Source organism: Panulirus ornatus, chromosome 19, assembly GCF_036320965.1.
Source record: "Panulirus ornatus isolate Po-2019 chromosome 19, ASM3632096v1, whole genome shotgun sequence".
Lineage (NCBI taxonomy): Eukaryota > Metazoa > Arthropoda > Malacostraca > Decapoda > Palinuridae > Panulirus > Panulirus ornatus.
This window is the reverse complement of record NC_092242.1, coordinates 4,257,258-4,274,948: the sequence shown is the minus strand read 5'-3', so window position 1 is coordinate 4,274,948 and position 17,691 is coordinate 4,257,258. Positions and strand designations below refer to the sequence as shown.

The 17,691-nt window shown below is 36.7% G+C and overlaps 1 protein-coding gene across 3 annotated transcripts; it reads right to left on the bottom strand.

Moving 5' to 3' along the window:
• Positions 1-1,813: 1,813 nt before the first annotated feature.
• On the bottom strand, positions 1,814-17,485 carry LOC139755337 (uncharacterized). 3 transcript variants are annotated; one of them, XM_071673492.1, is made up of 5 exons: positions 17,172-17,308; positions 15,239-15,356; positions 14,133-14,235; positions 13,176-13,292; positions 1,814-9,123 (listed from the first exon to the last, which is right to left on the bottom strand). In XM_071673492.1, exons 1-5 carry the CDS (start codon positions 17,173-17,175, stop codon positions 8,947-8,949), a joined length of 519 nt encoding a protein of 172 aa, XP_071529593.1. In that variant the 5' UTR covers positions 17,176-17,308; the 3' UTR covers positions 1,814-8,946. The 3 variants fall into 3 exon arrangements, with proteins under 3 accessions (XP_071529593.1, XP_071529592.1, XP_071529594.1); XM_071673491.1 differs by lacking the exon at positions 17,172-17,308 and adding an exon at positions 17,319-17,485 and having other exon boundaries at positions 5,940-9,123; XM_071673493.1 differs by lacking the exon at positions 17,172-17,308 and adding an exon at positions 17,029-17,166 and having other exon boundaries at positions 8,815-9,123.
• Positions 17,486-17,691: the final 206 nt, after the last annotated feature.

Below are 17,691 nucleotides of genomic sequence, written 5' to 3'. Positions count from 1 at the left end.
TGGATGGGGTGGATAGGGGGTAAATGCAAGTTTTGGAGAAAGGGACAAATATGCAGCCTGTTGGGGATGAGAGGGCCTGGGAAGTGTCAGTTGTTTGCCATTGATACCGCTCTAGTGGCTGATTCGTGTGAGAAGCTGCAGAAGTTGGTGACTGAGTTTGGAAAAGTGTGTGAAAGGAGAAACTTGAGAGTAAATGTGAACAAGAGCAAGGTTATTAGGTTTAGTAGAGTTAAGGGACATGTTAATTGGGATGTAAATTTGAATGGAGAAAAATTGGAGAAAGTGAAGTGTTTTGGATATCTGGGAGTGGACTTAGCAGTGGATGGAACCATGGAAGTGGAATTGAGTCAAAGGTTAAGGGAGGGGGCAAAGGTTGTGGCAGTGATGAAGAATGTGTAGAAGGAGAGATCTTTATCTCAGAGAGCAAAAATGGGTATGTTTTAAGGAACAGTAGTTCCAATAATGCTATATGGTTGCGGGCCATGGGGTATAGATAGGGTTGTATGGAGGAGGGTGGATGTGTTGGAAATGAAATGTTTGAGGACAATATGTGTTGTGAGGTAGTTTGATTAAGTAATGAAATGGTAAGAGAGATGTATGGAAATAATAACGAGTGGTTGAGAGAGCAGAAGAGGGAGTGTTGAAATGGTTTGGACATATGGAGAGAATGAGTGAGGAAATATTGACAAAGAGGATATATGTGTCTGAGGTGGAGGGAACAAGGAGAAGCAGGAGACCAAGTTGGAGGTTGAAGGATGGAGTGAAAAAGACTTTGAGCAATTGGGGCGTGAACTTACAGGAGGGTGAAAGGTGTGCAAGGAATAGAGTGAATTGGAACGATGTGGTATATTGGGGTTGATGTGCTGTCTATGGATTGAACCAAGGCATGTGAGGTTTCAATGCATTAAACATGACACTTAGAGACAGTGTGAACAAATGTGGCCTTTTTTTGTCCTTCCCTCGCTGGAGGTGGGGATGCTATTTCATGTGTAGCGGGGTGGTGTCAGGAATGGATGAGGGCAGCAAGTATGAATATGTACATGCGTACATCTGTATGTATACATTGAAATGTATATGTATATGTGCATGTGTAGGTGTTTATATATGTGTATGTGGGTAGGTTGGGCCATTCTTCGTCTGTTTCCTTGCGCTACCTCACTATCACGGGCAACAGCGATTATAATAACATATATACTATGAAAATAGTACTTTTAACCCTTTAATTGCATATTTATCCTGTTGTGTGTATTCCCAGGGCACACACACAAAAAATCCTGTATACAGTATGATTTAAGTTATTCTCTCGGCTATTTTTTGCCACATTTCCTTGTTTGTAATACCCAGAGGGTTTATTGATTAAACTAAATAAAAAGAAGGTCCATCACATGATGGAAAAGTACAAAAGGATTGCTGAAAGCAACAATGGAAAACAAAAAGTATTTAATAATTAGGCCTGGGCTGGTTGTTGTGTTTCTGTGAATAAGCATAAGTTGGCTGCTAGACATGATGCTTCAAAAGGGTTAAATCTTGGAGCATACACCATATTTCAGGATAGTGTAGTGTTTTAACCTCCTTGTGTGCAAATGCTTTTACTGATGCTCATTAGGTTTAGGCCAAAACCAAAAACAATTGAGTTATATTCCACCAAAAATATTATACATCCACCCTATGTTAAATTCTAAAATATAATGCTGTTTCCTTCCAGGAATCTGTGAATGTTCAACATACCTTTTCAACAATATATAGACAACAAAAACAAAAAAAAATAGAAAAGTTACCACTTTGTAGTGAAAGGATAATTATTCTACATATATGAATTTGTGTAATATGCAATAATTTTATTAAGCTCAATTGTGTCTTAGTTCTTAAAAACTAACTTTTAAAGTAACAAATATTCATTTAAAATTTCAGATCTCAGAACTTTTCAGGAGACTTGCTTGAATATATATAATGGAAACCACATACAGATGAAAGGAATACTAAAACTCTTTAACCTTTTCACCCATACATCTACCAGTCTCTGAGAAAACTTTCCACCCATTGATCTATTGGATGATACATATGGGTGCTTTAGTCATCCTCCAGACAAGAATGTGGGTTTTAACATATGGTTTGTGTAGATGATGCCCCATTGTTACAAATTTCACTATTTTAGCTGACAGACAAAATACCTGTATAGATTTACTGATAAAGTCTGTAGATAAATTATAATATAAAAAAATAATCATTCAAATAACGTATATATATACTAGATCAAATAATGATAAAAATGCATTGTGGCAGCACTGTCCACCATTACCTAAAACAGTGACCTTGTACACCAGCAGTTTGTGCTTTCTACATGCCTTGATTTACTTTTATCTCTCAGTCTGCAAGGATAAAAATGCTTTTTATGTCACTTTAAAAAAGGCACTTTACAAGCATCATGTGAAGGTTTAGTTGTGAGGTTTTAGGGTTAAGAATATATTTGTGAGAACTATAACATCGTCTTAAAAAGCATCTTAAAGCTTTTGTTACACGGTTTATATAAAATTGAGACTATCAAATAACAGATACAATGGGAAAATATCCATGATCTGATATATATCAACTGAATGAATAATACACACTACAATTATTGTGACAGATTATTCATTATACTCATTTGCTTTTGACACCTTTTCTCATCTAGAGAGGCCTCAGGAGTAACTCCAAACATTCCACAGTAACTTGCTATGAGTACCAAATCCAGTTCAATGTTCTACTTTTGTTTGGCAGTTATATATGTCAGATTCACTCTGTTTTATTTGGCAGTTACATCTATGTTAGATACACTAATGTCTTAATGCTACAAAATCAGTCTACTCAAAAATATGAAGCAGACTTAGTTAACTGGACTATGTAACACAAACTTTCAAGTTCTTTTTATACAGGACAGGCTTACCTCAGATATGTTGTGGAACCTGCTTTGAAAATCTAAAAATGGGATGAATACTAATTCTAAAACACTATGGTTCACATGATAAATGTGATATTAGTATAGCTTAAATGGACAAAAGTACACCAATGTTTCCTTCTACAATTTCTACCTTCTTCTGTTGCTGTACCAGAACTGAGAAAAGATTTGTGACACCATAAGAGTTTTACAGCTCGCACCAGTTTAGCAATGTTCTGTTGTATGCAGCATTTTTAATCATATGCAAGGTCATAATCAAAATACTTTATACCACCAAAGTATACTTTTAAAATGCATATTTATCACAAGTATTAACAAGAAGTACAGTAAGGACACATTTGGACTACCTGTTGCTATCTTGTTTGTGTACAGTAACTTAGAATTCTGAATAATAATGGAGATTTATGTTATTACATTAACACCTTTTCATTTTCTTACAATATGTAAAATATTAACACCTTTTAATTTTATTTCAATCTGTGAGATTTTGAGATCAAATAATTTTCTTCACTTCAATTCATTCATTATTTGCCAAAGTATAATATGAAATGACATAGAACAAGATATAATAATTACATATAAAAGAAAAATCGGAAGACAAAACACTAGACCGATCTTTTTCATTTAAAATATAAAGCTTATGTAAATAAGAGTAATAGCAGTTCATAAATCATCACTCAGACATCAGTTACCAATGTGCTTTGGTTGGTAAGGTTATTTAATGTATGTATGTCTCATGGCGAGGTGCCTGAGGATTGGCGGAATGCGTGCATAGTGCCATTGTACAAAGGAAAAGGGGATAAGAGTGAGTGCTCAAATTACAGAGGTATAAGTTTGTTGAGTATTCCTGGCAAATTATATGGGAGGGTATTGATTGAGAGGGTGAAGGCATGTACAGAGCATCAGACTGGGGAAGAGCAGTGTGGTTTCAGAAGTGGTAGAGGATGTGTGGATCAGGTGTTTGCTTTGAAGAATGTATGTGAGAAATACTTAGAAAAGCAAATGGATTTGTATGTAGCATTTATGGATCTGGAGAAGGCATATGATAGAGTTGATAGAGATGCTCTGTGGAAGGTATTAAGAATATATGGTGTGGGAGGAAAGTTGTTAGAAGCAGTGAAAAGTTTTTATCGAGGATGTAAGGCATGTGTACGTGTAGGAAGAGAGGAAAGTGATTGGTTCTCAGTGAATGTAGGTTTGCGGCAGGGGTGTGTGATGTCTCCATGGTTGTTTAATTTGTTTATGGATGGGGTTGTTAGGGAGGTGAATGCAAGAGTTTTGGAAAGAGGGGCAAGTATGAAGTCTGTTGGGATGAGAGAGCTTGGGAAGTGAGTCAGTTGTTGTTCGCTGATGATACAGCGCTGGTGGCTGATTCATGTGAGAAACTGCAGAAGCTGGTGACTGAGTTTGGTAAAGTGTGTGAAAGAAGAAAGTTAAGAGTAAATGTGAATAAGAGCAAGGTTATTAGGTACAGTAGGGTTGAGGGTCAATTCAACTGGGAGGTGAGTTTGAATGGAGAAAAACTGGAGGAAGTGAAGTATTTTAGATATCTGGGAGTGGATCTGGCAGCGGATGGAACCATGGAAGCGGAAGTGGATCATAGGGTGGGGGAGGGGGCAAAAATTCTGGGAGCCTTGAAGAATGTGTGGAAGTCGAGAACATTGTCTCGGAAAGCAAAAATGGGTATGTTTGAAGGAATAGTGGTTCCAACAATGTTGTATGGTTGCGAGGCGTGGACTATGGATAGAGTTGTGCGCAGGAGGATGGATGTGCTGGAAATGAGATGTTTGAGGACAATGTGTGGTGTGAGGTGGTTTGATCGAGTAAGTAACGTAAGGGTAAGAGAGATGTGTGGAAATAAAAAGAGCGTGGTAGAGAGAGCAGAAGAGGGTGTTTTGAAATGGTTTGGTCACATGGAGAGAATGAGTGAGGAAAGATTGACCAAGAGGATATATGTGTCGGAGGTGGAGGGAACGAGGAGAAGTGGGAGACCAAATTGGAGGTGGAAAGATGGAGTGAAAAAGATTTTGTGTGATCGAGGCCTGAACATACAGGAGGGTGAAAGGAGGGCAAAGAATAGAGTGAATTGGAGCGATGTGGTATACCGGGGTTGACGTGCTCTCAGTGGATTGAATCAAGGCATGTGAGGCGGCTGGGGTAAACCATGGAAAGCTGTGTAGGTATGTATATTTGCGTGTGTGGACGTATGTATATACATGTGTATGGGGGTGGGTTGGGCCCTTTCTTTCGTCTGTTTCCTTGCGCTACCTTGCAAACACGGGAGACAGCGACAAAAAAAAAAAAAAAAAAAAATATATATACTTGATCACCATTTCCCATAGTGGCAAGGTAGCACCAGGAAACAGACGAAGAAAGACACATCCACTCATATACACACACACACATATCTATCTATCTATCTATATCTCTAACACCTGCTTCAACTGGAACTCCCTCAACAGGGTGACTCTCTCAATGGGGTGGCCGTGGCAACAGAGTCTCCATAACTAAAGAAATCCACTGCCGCTTCTTAACCTTTAGTGCCTCACCCTTAACAGGTCCCTGGCAGAGGGCAAGTCTAGCACAGTGTTTGCAGGAGCTCCTACCTAATGTTCCTAATGACTACTATTTAATGCTCCTACCTAAATTTTCATACCTTCTACTTCTATCTACTGCTCCTACCACTTTGCCAAAAGGCTGGGCTAGCGCACAGTGCGCACCGCACCATATATACATATAGTACCAGGAAACAGACAAAGAAAGACCCATCCACTCGTATACACAAATATATACATACACGCACATACATGTACATACACATATACATATATAAACATGTACATATTCATACTTGCTTGCCTTCATCCATTCCTGGTGCCACCCCACCCCAAAGGAAATAGCATCACTACCCCCTGCATCAGTGAGGTAGCACTAAGAAAACAGACAAAAAGAAAAAGGCCACATTCGTTCACACTCAGTCTCTAGCTATCATGCATAATGCACCGAAACCACAGCTTCCAGGCCCCACAGACCATTCCATGGTTTACCTCATATAACATCTCAAAAAAAAAAATTAATTGGACTCTGGTCTGAGTGCATGCACATCTCAAAAAATCATCAGTGGGATATTGGTCTGTCCGAGAGCAAGATCTGAAGTTTTAGTCCAAATGCACTAGTCCTTACTGCATATAACAGCCCATCAGAGGAAACTTACTTTCGCCACAAAAATCAGTTATGACTTACTAGCATATTCTAATAAGTAGAGAAATAAGTGAAAAACATCTTATTCTATTACAGTATTTACCACAACTGAATACTGTATAAACAGTTCTCCTGAGTATTTGTAATCACCAGCTTCTGCAAAGAAACTTCAGTTTATGAGATTATTCACAGTCATTATCTGCACAATATAATCTAGTATAGAATGACAGACAATATATAAAATCTGAGGTAAGCCAAGTACAAATATCTACAAAACAGCTTTATGAATACATGTGATGCATTTACAAATGAAATGAAAACAAAGCCTTTACCTGTTCTGACTTCACATTTGAAAAAATGAGCTTTAGCTTAATATTTCTTCCTAATATACATCCAACTTCATTCAGAACTTATAATAAATTTACATCTGGTGATGATTAAACTTATCATATGGCACCAAACTGTAAGAATACTTAATGAGTAAACTTCAGCATTATTTCACCAAGAATAAAGCACAAGTATATAAAAAAAAATATAGATTCTAGCAAGAAGTTTTAGTTTTGAGCACAGCAAAAAACTATTTCAGGTATTAACTTTCAAGGCAACCAATTTTACTATATTGCCTATGTCTATGATAACTAACAAAAGGGTGGCTTTGATAAAAATAATTATTATAAACTAAAAAACAATGCTTAACATTAATATATGGAAGACCAACATGCAACAAGAACATTTGTTCCGTTTAAACATCGAACAATACTCATAAACTCTTCACTGTATAACAAATACATTTAGTTTCTTTCCTACAACAAATACTATATTTGAACTTGTCTGATATGACTGGTTACCTAATCTTATGGTTCACTAAAATCAGTGACTACTGGTGTTATTTCTTCATATGATACTGATATATAAGTATAGTGATCGTGAATATATGGAAATTATTATTAAAAGAACAAAATGCAATAACTGAAGCCTTCAAGAATGCATGGCTATATTTTTTCTATAATTTAACATGACTAAAAAAAACATGCATACATACACATGGAGGTTTGTCAGTCATCTGACAGTTTGCTCTTGCTAATATTTTGGATATGAAGCACTTAGCTGCAATATGTATATTACAGCTGCAATACAGTAGTATTTCAAAAGAAAGCAATGAATCATCCTGACACTGCTGAGTAGAGTAAATTACTTTTTGAGAAATTCATCAGAGCAACTTCAATAAATTTCATCAGATGGAAAATCCAAACGCTATTTGTTTTCCTAATCCATGTTAAGGACACTGACATCAGGTGCTGATTTTATGATTGAAGTTGCTTAGCCTGAACTTAGAGTTATGAAGGAATATTCTCCCACATGACCCTGATGTATATATAGATGATGCTGACCATTATGGTAATTTACTTTTCATGAGTGGAAGGCCACAAAGAATCTGGCCTTGCCAACTGTAATACTAGCTATCATTCAGGTCCATGGGTTTCAACATTTCTTCTAACATCTTCATGCTTTTGTTATACATAATTATTTAATGTGCAAAAGAACAGCTAACTATGTAAGCAATGTACTGATATAATAAAAAACTTAAATCTATCTGAATTTCACTTGCAGTATCATAATATTTCATACTGTAACAAGAATACCAGTAATACCAAGCAAAGAATCCTTCTTATAATCTAAATTCACCACTACTCAACTCAGCATTATTATGATATATAAATTGTATGAAATATCTGCTTAAATTCAATACCAGTGAGCTTATAATACTACGGTAAACATTGTTGATAATGATACTGTTCCTTATAGATAACTAGCAATATTTCTTTTTTATAAGTCTACCTTAAGAATATGAAAGAGAAAAAAATCTAACAAAGAATCATTATAAAATATTCAAAGTTCTGCATTCAGTCCAGCAAGCTATGTCTGTGCTTTTCATGAAGAATCCAATATACTTTACAAGTGATTTTTTTTACTGAATCTTACAACAATCAACTAAACGAAATTGTAACAGTCTGTAATTTACATTTATAACTATCAAACAAATGTGATTATCCACAAAAGTTGGGATGAACACCATTATATATAATTTCACAGCCCCAGAACCCCTTAATGGGGCTCCTAAAGTAAAGCAGCTTCAAAGCTGTACGCGTCCAATAAAATGGGTCCTGGGACAGTATAACAATAATTTCCCTTTTTATATGTGTATTTTTACTTTTTAAAAACATTTGATTTGATTTGATAAATTGTTTATCAACTGACCTCTGAAAGACAGTCATAAAAAATTACAGAAGTTGGGAGATGAACAATATATACAACTTAAAGCTTGACTCAGAATCATTTTTCTCTCAATGTATTTATAAACAAGATTTTCCTTTTCAAAAGGAAGTGGCTGAGTAATGACAAGTATTAATGGAAAACAATATTTGTAAGCCTCTAAAGAAGTTGGGAAGAATGCCCCTCTCATCAATTCTTTCTTAGAACTATAAGTTTATGCATTCTGCACCTCCAATTCACGCACTTGAGACGGTGTAAAATCTATATCTTGGCATAAAAATGTTTTTTAAATGTAATTTTTTTGTAGCAAAAAATAATGACAAACATCAAAAATACTAGAGGCCTTTTGAAATGGAAAACCCTAAATATATTTAATAAAAAAGCTTCTGTTTCTCTAACTCAGAAGGTTTATGTCAAACACTTATCCAATAGTCATAATAATACTGATAAAGTTTAGCGTCAAGGTACATTATTAATCTGTGTATTTCCAACAAAGTAACACTTACCACAAACACCAACCTATCACAGGGAGCACTTTAAGTATACAAATTACAATGCGCGATGGAATACATAGTGCACACAGAATTAGTTGAATTTTCCTTGTAGAACTTGTCATTCTCATCCAGTTTTGATCCAATCACTAAATTTCGCAAGTTGCAGTAGTTTACCCCAAAGTCAATAACTGCAAATGATGCTGCTGACTCACTGTATGCCTACAAATATGAAAAAGCATAAGAAATACCTGTAATTAAACAAAACATTTGAATTTTTTTTTTTCGCTGTCTCCCGCGTTTGCGAGGTAGCGCAAGGAAACAGACGAGGAAATGGCCCAACCCACCCCCATACACATGTATATACATACGTCCACACACGCAAAATATACATACCTACACAGCTTTCCATGGTTTACCCCAGATGCTTCACATGCCCTGATTCAATCCACTGACAGCACGTCAACCCCAGTATACCACATCGATCCAATTCACTCTATTCCTTGTCCTCCTTTCACCCTCCTGCATGTTCAGGCCCCGATCACTCAAAATCTTTTTCACTCCATCTTTCCACCTCCAATTTGGTCTCACACTTCTCCTTGTTCCCTCCACCTCCGACACATATATCCTCTTGGTCAACCTTTCCTCACTCATTCTCTCCATGTGCCCAAACCATTTCAAAACACCCTCTTCTGCTCTCTCAACCACGCTCTTTTTATTTCCACACATCTCTCTTACCCTTACGTTACTTACTCGATCAAACCACCTCACACCACACACTGTCCTCAAACATCTCATTTCCAGCACATCCATCCTCCTGCGCACAACTCTATCCATAGCCCACGCCTCGCAACCATACAACATTGTTGGAACCACTATTCCTTCAAATATACCCATATTTGCTTTCCGAGATAATGTTCTCGACTTCCACACATTCTTCAAGGCTCCCAGAATTTTCGCCCCCTCTCCCACCCTATGATCTACTTCCGCTTCCATGGTTCCATCCGCTGCCAGATCCACTCCCAGATATCTAAAACACTTTACTTCCTCCAGTTTTTCTCCATTCAAACTTACCTCCCAATTGACTTGACCCCCAACCCTACTGTACCTAATAACCTTGCTCTTATTCACATTTACTCTTAACTTTCTTCTTTCACACACTTTACCAAACTCAGTCACCAGCTTCTGCAGTTTCTCACATGAATCAGCCACCAGCGCTGTATCATCAACGAACAACAACTGACTCACTTCCCAAGCTCTCTCATCCCCAACAGACTTCATACTTGCCCCTCTTTCCAAAACTCTTGCATTCACCTCCCTAACAACCCCATCCATAAACAAATTAAACAACCATGGAGACATCACACACCCCTGCCGCAAACCTACATTCACTGAGAACCAATCACTTTCCTCTCTTCCTACACGTACACATGCCTTACATCCTCGATAAAAACTTTTCACTGCTTCTAACAACTTGCCTCCCACACCATATATTCTTAATACCTTCCACAGAGCATCTCTTTCAACTCTATCATATGCCTTCTCCAGATCCATAAATGCTACATAAAATTTTAAATGAGAATTTTATCTTTTAACTAGAAGTAGGGTTATCATGAGACTTGGTCATCTAGTTAATTTCTTTAAGCTAAACTAACAGACTTTTTAAAGTGAAATACTGATGAAAAAAAGAATAAAAAGATTCAGTGCATGCGAATCCCCAAACACAAGATTCTGTAACCTGTGACTCGCTGCTATCACCTATTGCTTCATTCTTTTCAGAGAGAATGCTTCATATATCTGAGGGTACCTACAAAAAGACATGAAGCAGGGTTTGTGCATAGCATTCACAATAGTACTGTTGGTATCTACTGCCATACCTATATCATAGTTAGGAACCTTTTGGTTCATCTGACATCACTTTCAGCCTTCTATCTAGTCTTCTCTTAGAGGTTTCAAAACTCACCCTGTCAAGCTTATTTCACTGGGCAAAATATAAAAGTCTTTCTATCATTCATATACTCCTGTTAAGTGCCTTTCTGATATGTTCTAAGGAAAGCTTATGGCTTTCATTCTTCCATATTGTTAATTTTTTATTTTATTGTCTTTTCTTTTAATTCCAATAAATTTTGCTGTGCATATTTTACCAAACATCATTCTCTTCTTTCTAGACTGTACCAATCCATAAATTCTGCTTGTACAGTGCTTCTGAATCCTCTAAAGTTTATCTATTTCAACTTTTTTTCCTGATCACATGTCACAGCAGTATGTCACACATGTGGCCTGACTTCACATATATGATCAGGTCAGAGGCATTGTTGCTCAGGTTCTAGCGGGTCAGGCGAAGGGCCTGATTTCTAGATAGTGGAGGGTTAGACAGCAAGCTTTTTTCATTTAGTTTTGTTTACTTTGTATTATTCCTTCATAATTTCCCTTGAAGAGGTTTTGAAAAAATGAACAAAAGCTTGAGATGTTTTTCTTCATTTTTCCTGTGAATTTTGAAATTTACTAAAATGGTAACCATCATCAATAAAGTGCCAAGCTCCTCATGCCAACCTATAGTGCTCTATGCTCATCAGCACCATTAACTTCTTTTGCTAAAAAAAATACTGAATAATTCATACAGTTGCTTACAAGTTTTATATGCCCTAGATGTATGCATTTATTATGTTTTACTTCTCTAAAATGTCCACAACCAGAAATATTGTCTGGGGAAAGGCACCTAGAACATAAATCTCCTTGTTTGGATATTTTTTTTTTTTTTTTTGCTTTGTCGCTGTCTCCCGCGTTTGCGAGGTAGCGCAAGGAAACAGACGAAAGAAATGGCCCAACCCACCCCCATACACATGTATATACATACGTCCACACACGCAAATATACATACCTACACAGCTTTCCATGGTTTACCCCAGACGCTTCACATGCCCTGATTCAATCCACTGACAGCACGTCAACCCCGGTATACCACATCGCTCCAATACACTCTATTCCTTGCCCTCCTTTCACCCTCCTGCATGTTCAGGCCCCGATCACACAAAATCTTTTTCACTCCATCATTCCACCTCCAATTTGGTCTCCCTCTTCTCCTCGTTCCCTCCACCTCCGACACATATATCCTCTTGGTCAATCTTTCCTCACTCATTCTCTCCATGTGACCAAACCATTTCAAAACACCCTCTTCTGCTCTCTCAACCACGCTCTTTTTATTTCCACACATCTCTCTTACCCTTACGTTACTTACTCGATCAAACCACCTCACACCACACATCGTCCTCAAACATCTCATTTCCAGCACATCAATCCTCCTGCGCACAACTCTATCCATAGTCCACGCCTCGCAACCATACAACATTGTTGGAACCACTATTCCTTCAAACATACCCATTTTTGCTTTCCGAGATAATGTTCTCGACTTCCACACATTCTTCAAGGCTCCCAGAATTTTCGCCCCCTCCCCCACCCTATGATCCACTTCCGCTTCCATGGTTCCATCCGCTGCCAGATCCACTCCCAGATATCTAAAACACTTCACTTCCTCCAGTTTTTCTCCATTCAAACTCACTGTTTGGATATATAGCTACGAATTATTTGCTTTGTCTTTTCTATGAATATAACTCCCATTTATAATGAGGGGGGCCTTTAAATATATTGTTAAAGTATTAAGCTCTTTAGTACACTTTTCTTTAACATCCCAGAGATTTTTCATGACATCAAAACAGCAACATTTAGGGAGGAACTTAGATCCTCCCTCCACTGTGTACTGGCAACATGTACCGATCTGCTATCTTCAACAATACTACTACTTCCAAGGCTATTTCAACTGGCAGTTTTGTTGGTTTCAACTTATAGCTAGTAGTCCATCTAACTCCAATGTTTAAGTTTTCTGGAAATGTTCTTATGCTACCACTGTCATTTTAGTTCATTCAATACATGAAACCATTCTCATCAAACTAATCATATATTTTGTTTTCAACATTTTCTTTTCTTAACAACTTGTAATGAGTATTGACCAATACTTATATGATAGCATCCTGCTTATTTTTTCTTTGTTCACTGCTATGCGAGTCCATTACTGATGAAAGAGATAAGTGAAGTATGGGAAAGTGGATAAAAAGCAAAATTACAAATAGAGGGGAGGGCAAAGTATGAAATATCTGTCTGAAAAGATGGTTTATAAAGAAGCGTGTGATTAAAAGTCTAGGATAACTGCAGAAGTCAATCCAAGAAACATCAGATTATTGATGGCAAGAGTGCATTAGATATACAGAATATATTACCTTGACATGACAATTTCCATCATCACCATCACTGAGCGTAAAGTTGAATCTGTCTAAAAAAGACAGCCATGGTGTTATGTGAAGGCCTCGAATGGTGCTGCCAACGTCATCTAAGAACTAAAATGCAAAGTAAAAAAATTGGGACTAGTATTCCAGTATCTCATGCTGGACTCCAAAATATTAATGTCATAAATAAAAAAAATCAGTAAATATATCAAAAACATTAATTACTATTAATTTGACAAAGGAGAATTGATAAAAAAAATTATCAGTACTGCTGAAGGTTATGGACAACCGAGTTTATTTGGAGTATCATCTAATACTTGAATGAAAATGTTCTATTACAAGCACATAATTAACCGATTGATACACTGGATACCCATGCATATAGATGACTAAATCATCACCATGTTGGACTGTAAAACAAAGGTGTGGGAACCTTTGCTATATTTCTTAGTTTAGGCTCATTAATATAATATACCTCATCATGCCTTTTCTTTTTCCAATTTCTATAATACATAGTACAACAACTAAAAAAAATAAGAACAAACAGAAGTTGGCCAATTTCTATAATACATAGTACAACTAAAAAAAATAAGAACAAACAGAACTAATACAGCAAAAAAAATGATGATCAATGTACATGCAAGAAGGAAAGCAGAAACGTACATACAAAGTACGAAAAATTCTATAAACAACAAAGAACCTGAAATCCCTCTGGAGGTATGAAGTGCAGTTTGAGTGTGTGTGGTAGTCTACAATGAATTTAGCCCACAAGGCAAACCATAGTATGACAAAAGGACAATTCATCAATTTTTCCCAATGTAAGGCTTCCAAGGATGATGAATTCCACTAGGTCTATCACTGGACTTTCATAAATCTAAAAAGTCTTCAGATCAATCCCATTAATACCTTACTACTGTACCACACATTCACAGAAATACATGGAAACTATACCTCATAGTTGCACTGCTGCTTGAGTGAACAGTCATTATGATTCCAGGCCTCAATTTGATTAATTAGTGTAGATTTCACCGTAGAGCATGACTTGCCAAATATCCTGATGGAAACATAAAATTAAAAGTAAACTAAACAATTACTGAATTTTGTGATTTAAGGTATAAATGGAAGCATGTGGCTGAAGCAGATGAACAAAATAATGCCCAAATACTGTTTCCCAAGACAACAACAAGGAAAAGATAATTTCATTTATACAGGCACATTTAATGAATGCAATAACTCTCCATAGGGCAGACGAAAAATAAAGAAATAAAACCATGAAATATGGGTTAAAGTCACCAAAAATATTAATCTTATTACCAATATCATTTTACTAATAAACCTAAATTTTCTCATTAGAATTTGGTAACTTCACTGTTGAAAGGTTTGTGGATACTCAACGTTGCTCACCCATGAAGATTGGTTGAAATCCTTCCACGTGGTGTGATATTGCTGGTAGTTGGGGGGGACCCTAACATTTTCCATTTTTCATGACCTGGAGCAAATCTGCAACCACCCTACCAATTTTTCAGATTGTCAGAATCTTTTGTCTCCAATCCTTCATGCTATAGTAGCACAATCATGCCTCTTATTTTGTTCATCTGACCACCCTCTTATATATGTCTTCTTACTAATTGAACTTCTTCCAATGGATGCCCCCTCTAAATGTCAATACAGTAGTGACACTACATTAGCAGTAACTGGACCAACTTAAGAAAACTCTTTTACTTTACATGGGAAGATTAATGCCTATCTTTGGGTGACACTTCTATCTTTGTCATATGTAGTGTACAAGAAAATGTGGAAGGAATGGGTCATACATCCCCTCTCCATCAAAAACATCTTTTCTTCCAATCAACAGTTCAATCATTCTTGTTCTTAGGCCATACCATTTCTTCCAGTCTGATCTCAAAAGTTGATCCAATTGCCCTACTGTACAGTACAGGTTCTCTTTCTCTCTTCTATTGTTATAGGTTTCTGCTTCAGAGCATTGGATCCTTGCTAGCTCCTGCCATATAAGACAATACTATACTTGTGACATATCAACATAGAATTAAGCTTACCAATCAACATGACAAGATGCATGGCTGGGATATGGGAAGAAAGCTGCAAAGAGACCCATGCTTCCAGCAATGATGAGGACAGTCACAAGGAGGAGTACACAACAACATTTACAGCAACCTGAAAGAAAATGATTACACAATGAATTGCAAGTGTCTAACATAAGGGCTCCTAAATATGCTTGTTACAAGCAAAGTCACAAGGAAGAAAAACATTGGGATCAAGCACAAAAACAAAAACATTTTCCATGTATATAAAATCAGATTTACCAAGACATAAAATCCTGTTCATTAAAGCTTTACTGACTGAAGTAAAAATCATGTTTGTAGCCTTCACAGAAACTCATTTGAGCTATGGGTATTAAATCACCCCATATACAACAGTGACAAAATAAAAAGGACCAAGCAGCAAAAATCTTTAAATCATGTGGCGAAAGTTTTAGCTGAAACTAAAAGAAATGAAGTTGTTGCACTTATCTAGAGGTCATCAGACAGAAAACCGCAAAAATCCTTAGAACCAAAGAGCCTGGAATTTTGCCCTTATAATCTTAGAAACCCAGTTCTAAGTGTAACTCCTAAAGTTTGATCTACCACACCTATAATGGAACTGAATATGAAATGCCTTGGATTTATAATGGAAATGAATAGGAAATGCTTTGGATTTATAATGGAACTGAATATGAAATGTCTTAGATCTAGTACAGACAACAACAAAATAAAAGGAAATCACTTAGAATGTTTGAGAAGTTCATTCTCAGCCAGAAAATAAGAGAACCACCGAGGAAGGAAAATATGTTAGACTATATTTCCACAATGATAAAGAAGTAATAAGTAACATCACCACCTCAAGTACATGAATTAATTTAGAAAAAAAGCTAACTTGGATTTGTTAACATAGCAAAACAATACACAATGCAGCCATCAATCTGTACAGTTCAATTTCAACAAAAAAAATTATCAAGCATGGATAAATAAATGGTGAACTATCTATGGTTCAACAAGTCATTAACATTTATGATTTGCCAAAAAATATACAGTGGTATGGTTGAAAAGAGAAGGCTGAGGAGGAGCTCCCATTTTTCTAGTCAGAGATGACCTACACTTTCAGACGCTGCTCGTGACTTATGAAACAGGTTCTAAGGATAATTTGGTTTCATTTGTTTTTGTCATCACTGCACTAAAGAACTCACAATACACCCTGTTTTTGTATTGCAAAAATAATGTGTGGAAAAGCACAATGCAAAGCAAACCCATACAAAGTGAACCTAATTTCAACCCATACAAAGTGAACCTAATTCTAAACATAAAAGAGAGGAGATTATGTTCTAGGTCCCCTAGACCTAACATTCACAATCTGTCTTAAAAATGCAGACACAAAATAGATACATTTACAGGCTATAATAACAAAGTCCAGCTACAATAATATATCCGAAACTCACTGATCTTTGCTGACAGTAAATATTTCAACCTAACAAAACTTAATGAAAATATCTACCATCAATTGTCAGTTCACACCAGTTATAAACTGGACCTTGCATCATTATACTGCTACCACGCTGTCAATTAAATTAGTAATGCACTGTTTCACTCACTCTTAAACCACTGCTCCAACACCATGTGCCAGATCTTCACAAGAACCTGCATATATTAAGAAAAAGTTCCTTTTCACGCGCCAAGAACAGTGAATCAACCATAATATGAAACTTACACGGCACAAATATATCATATTGACAATAATCCATTCTTGCAACTGTGTTATTTGTCAAATGCTGAAAACACACTCCCATTCCTACCCATTATATGCAAGCTGTACGACAGAGAACTGCTCCATGGACAACCAACGACCAAACTTCCAGGAACACTGCCTCGTTAATCCCTCCTACATCCTAAGTGTTATATCCTGTACGGTTAAGACGTTGACTAAATGGATTTGTACCCATTGCAGGTGAAGCTCTAGTAGGATCTGGACGGGATTATTCACTACAGCAGCAAATCTTAGAGCTGCGTAGATGGTAGGAAGGTCAGGCGAAAGTCCTTAAGCGTAAGTGATACATCCTGTGTCAGCTGACCAGGTAAACAACACCTCTGCCTCTCCTCTGGGATTTAACTTCCTTCATCTTGCGCCTTATGTCCTTCTATGAACATTTCTCATGATGGAAACACACACATATTTTGTGGTGATCATTAAGATAAATGAATCTTCAAATAACCATATTGTTTTCAATTGCTTTGTTATGTAGGATACGTGGGCGTTCGAGATTGAGAGTAGAATAAGGAAATGACAACGAGTTATGCAAATTACACTTGATAAGCATCAGTAGTCAAATAGCAATAAAACCCTATTTAATAAGCTCACAAAGAGAAATACTCAAAAGTGAAAAATAAATGGGGAGGGAATCTTTCAGAAAAGTTTCACAGGACGCAGCCTCCTCATGATGTCTACGTACGTACACTTG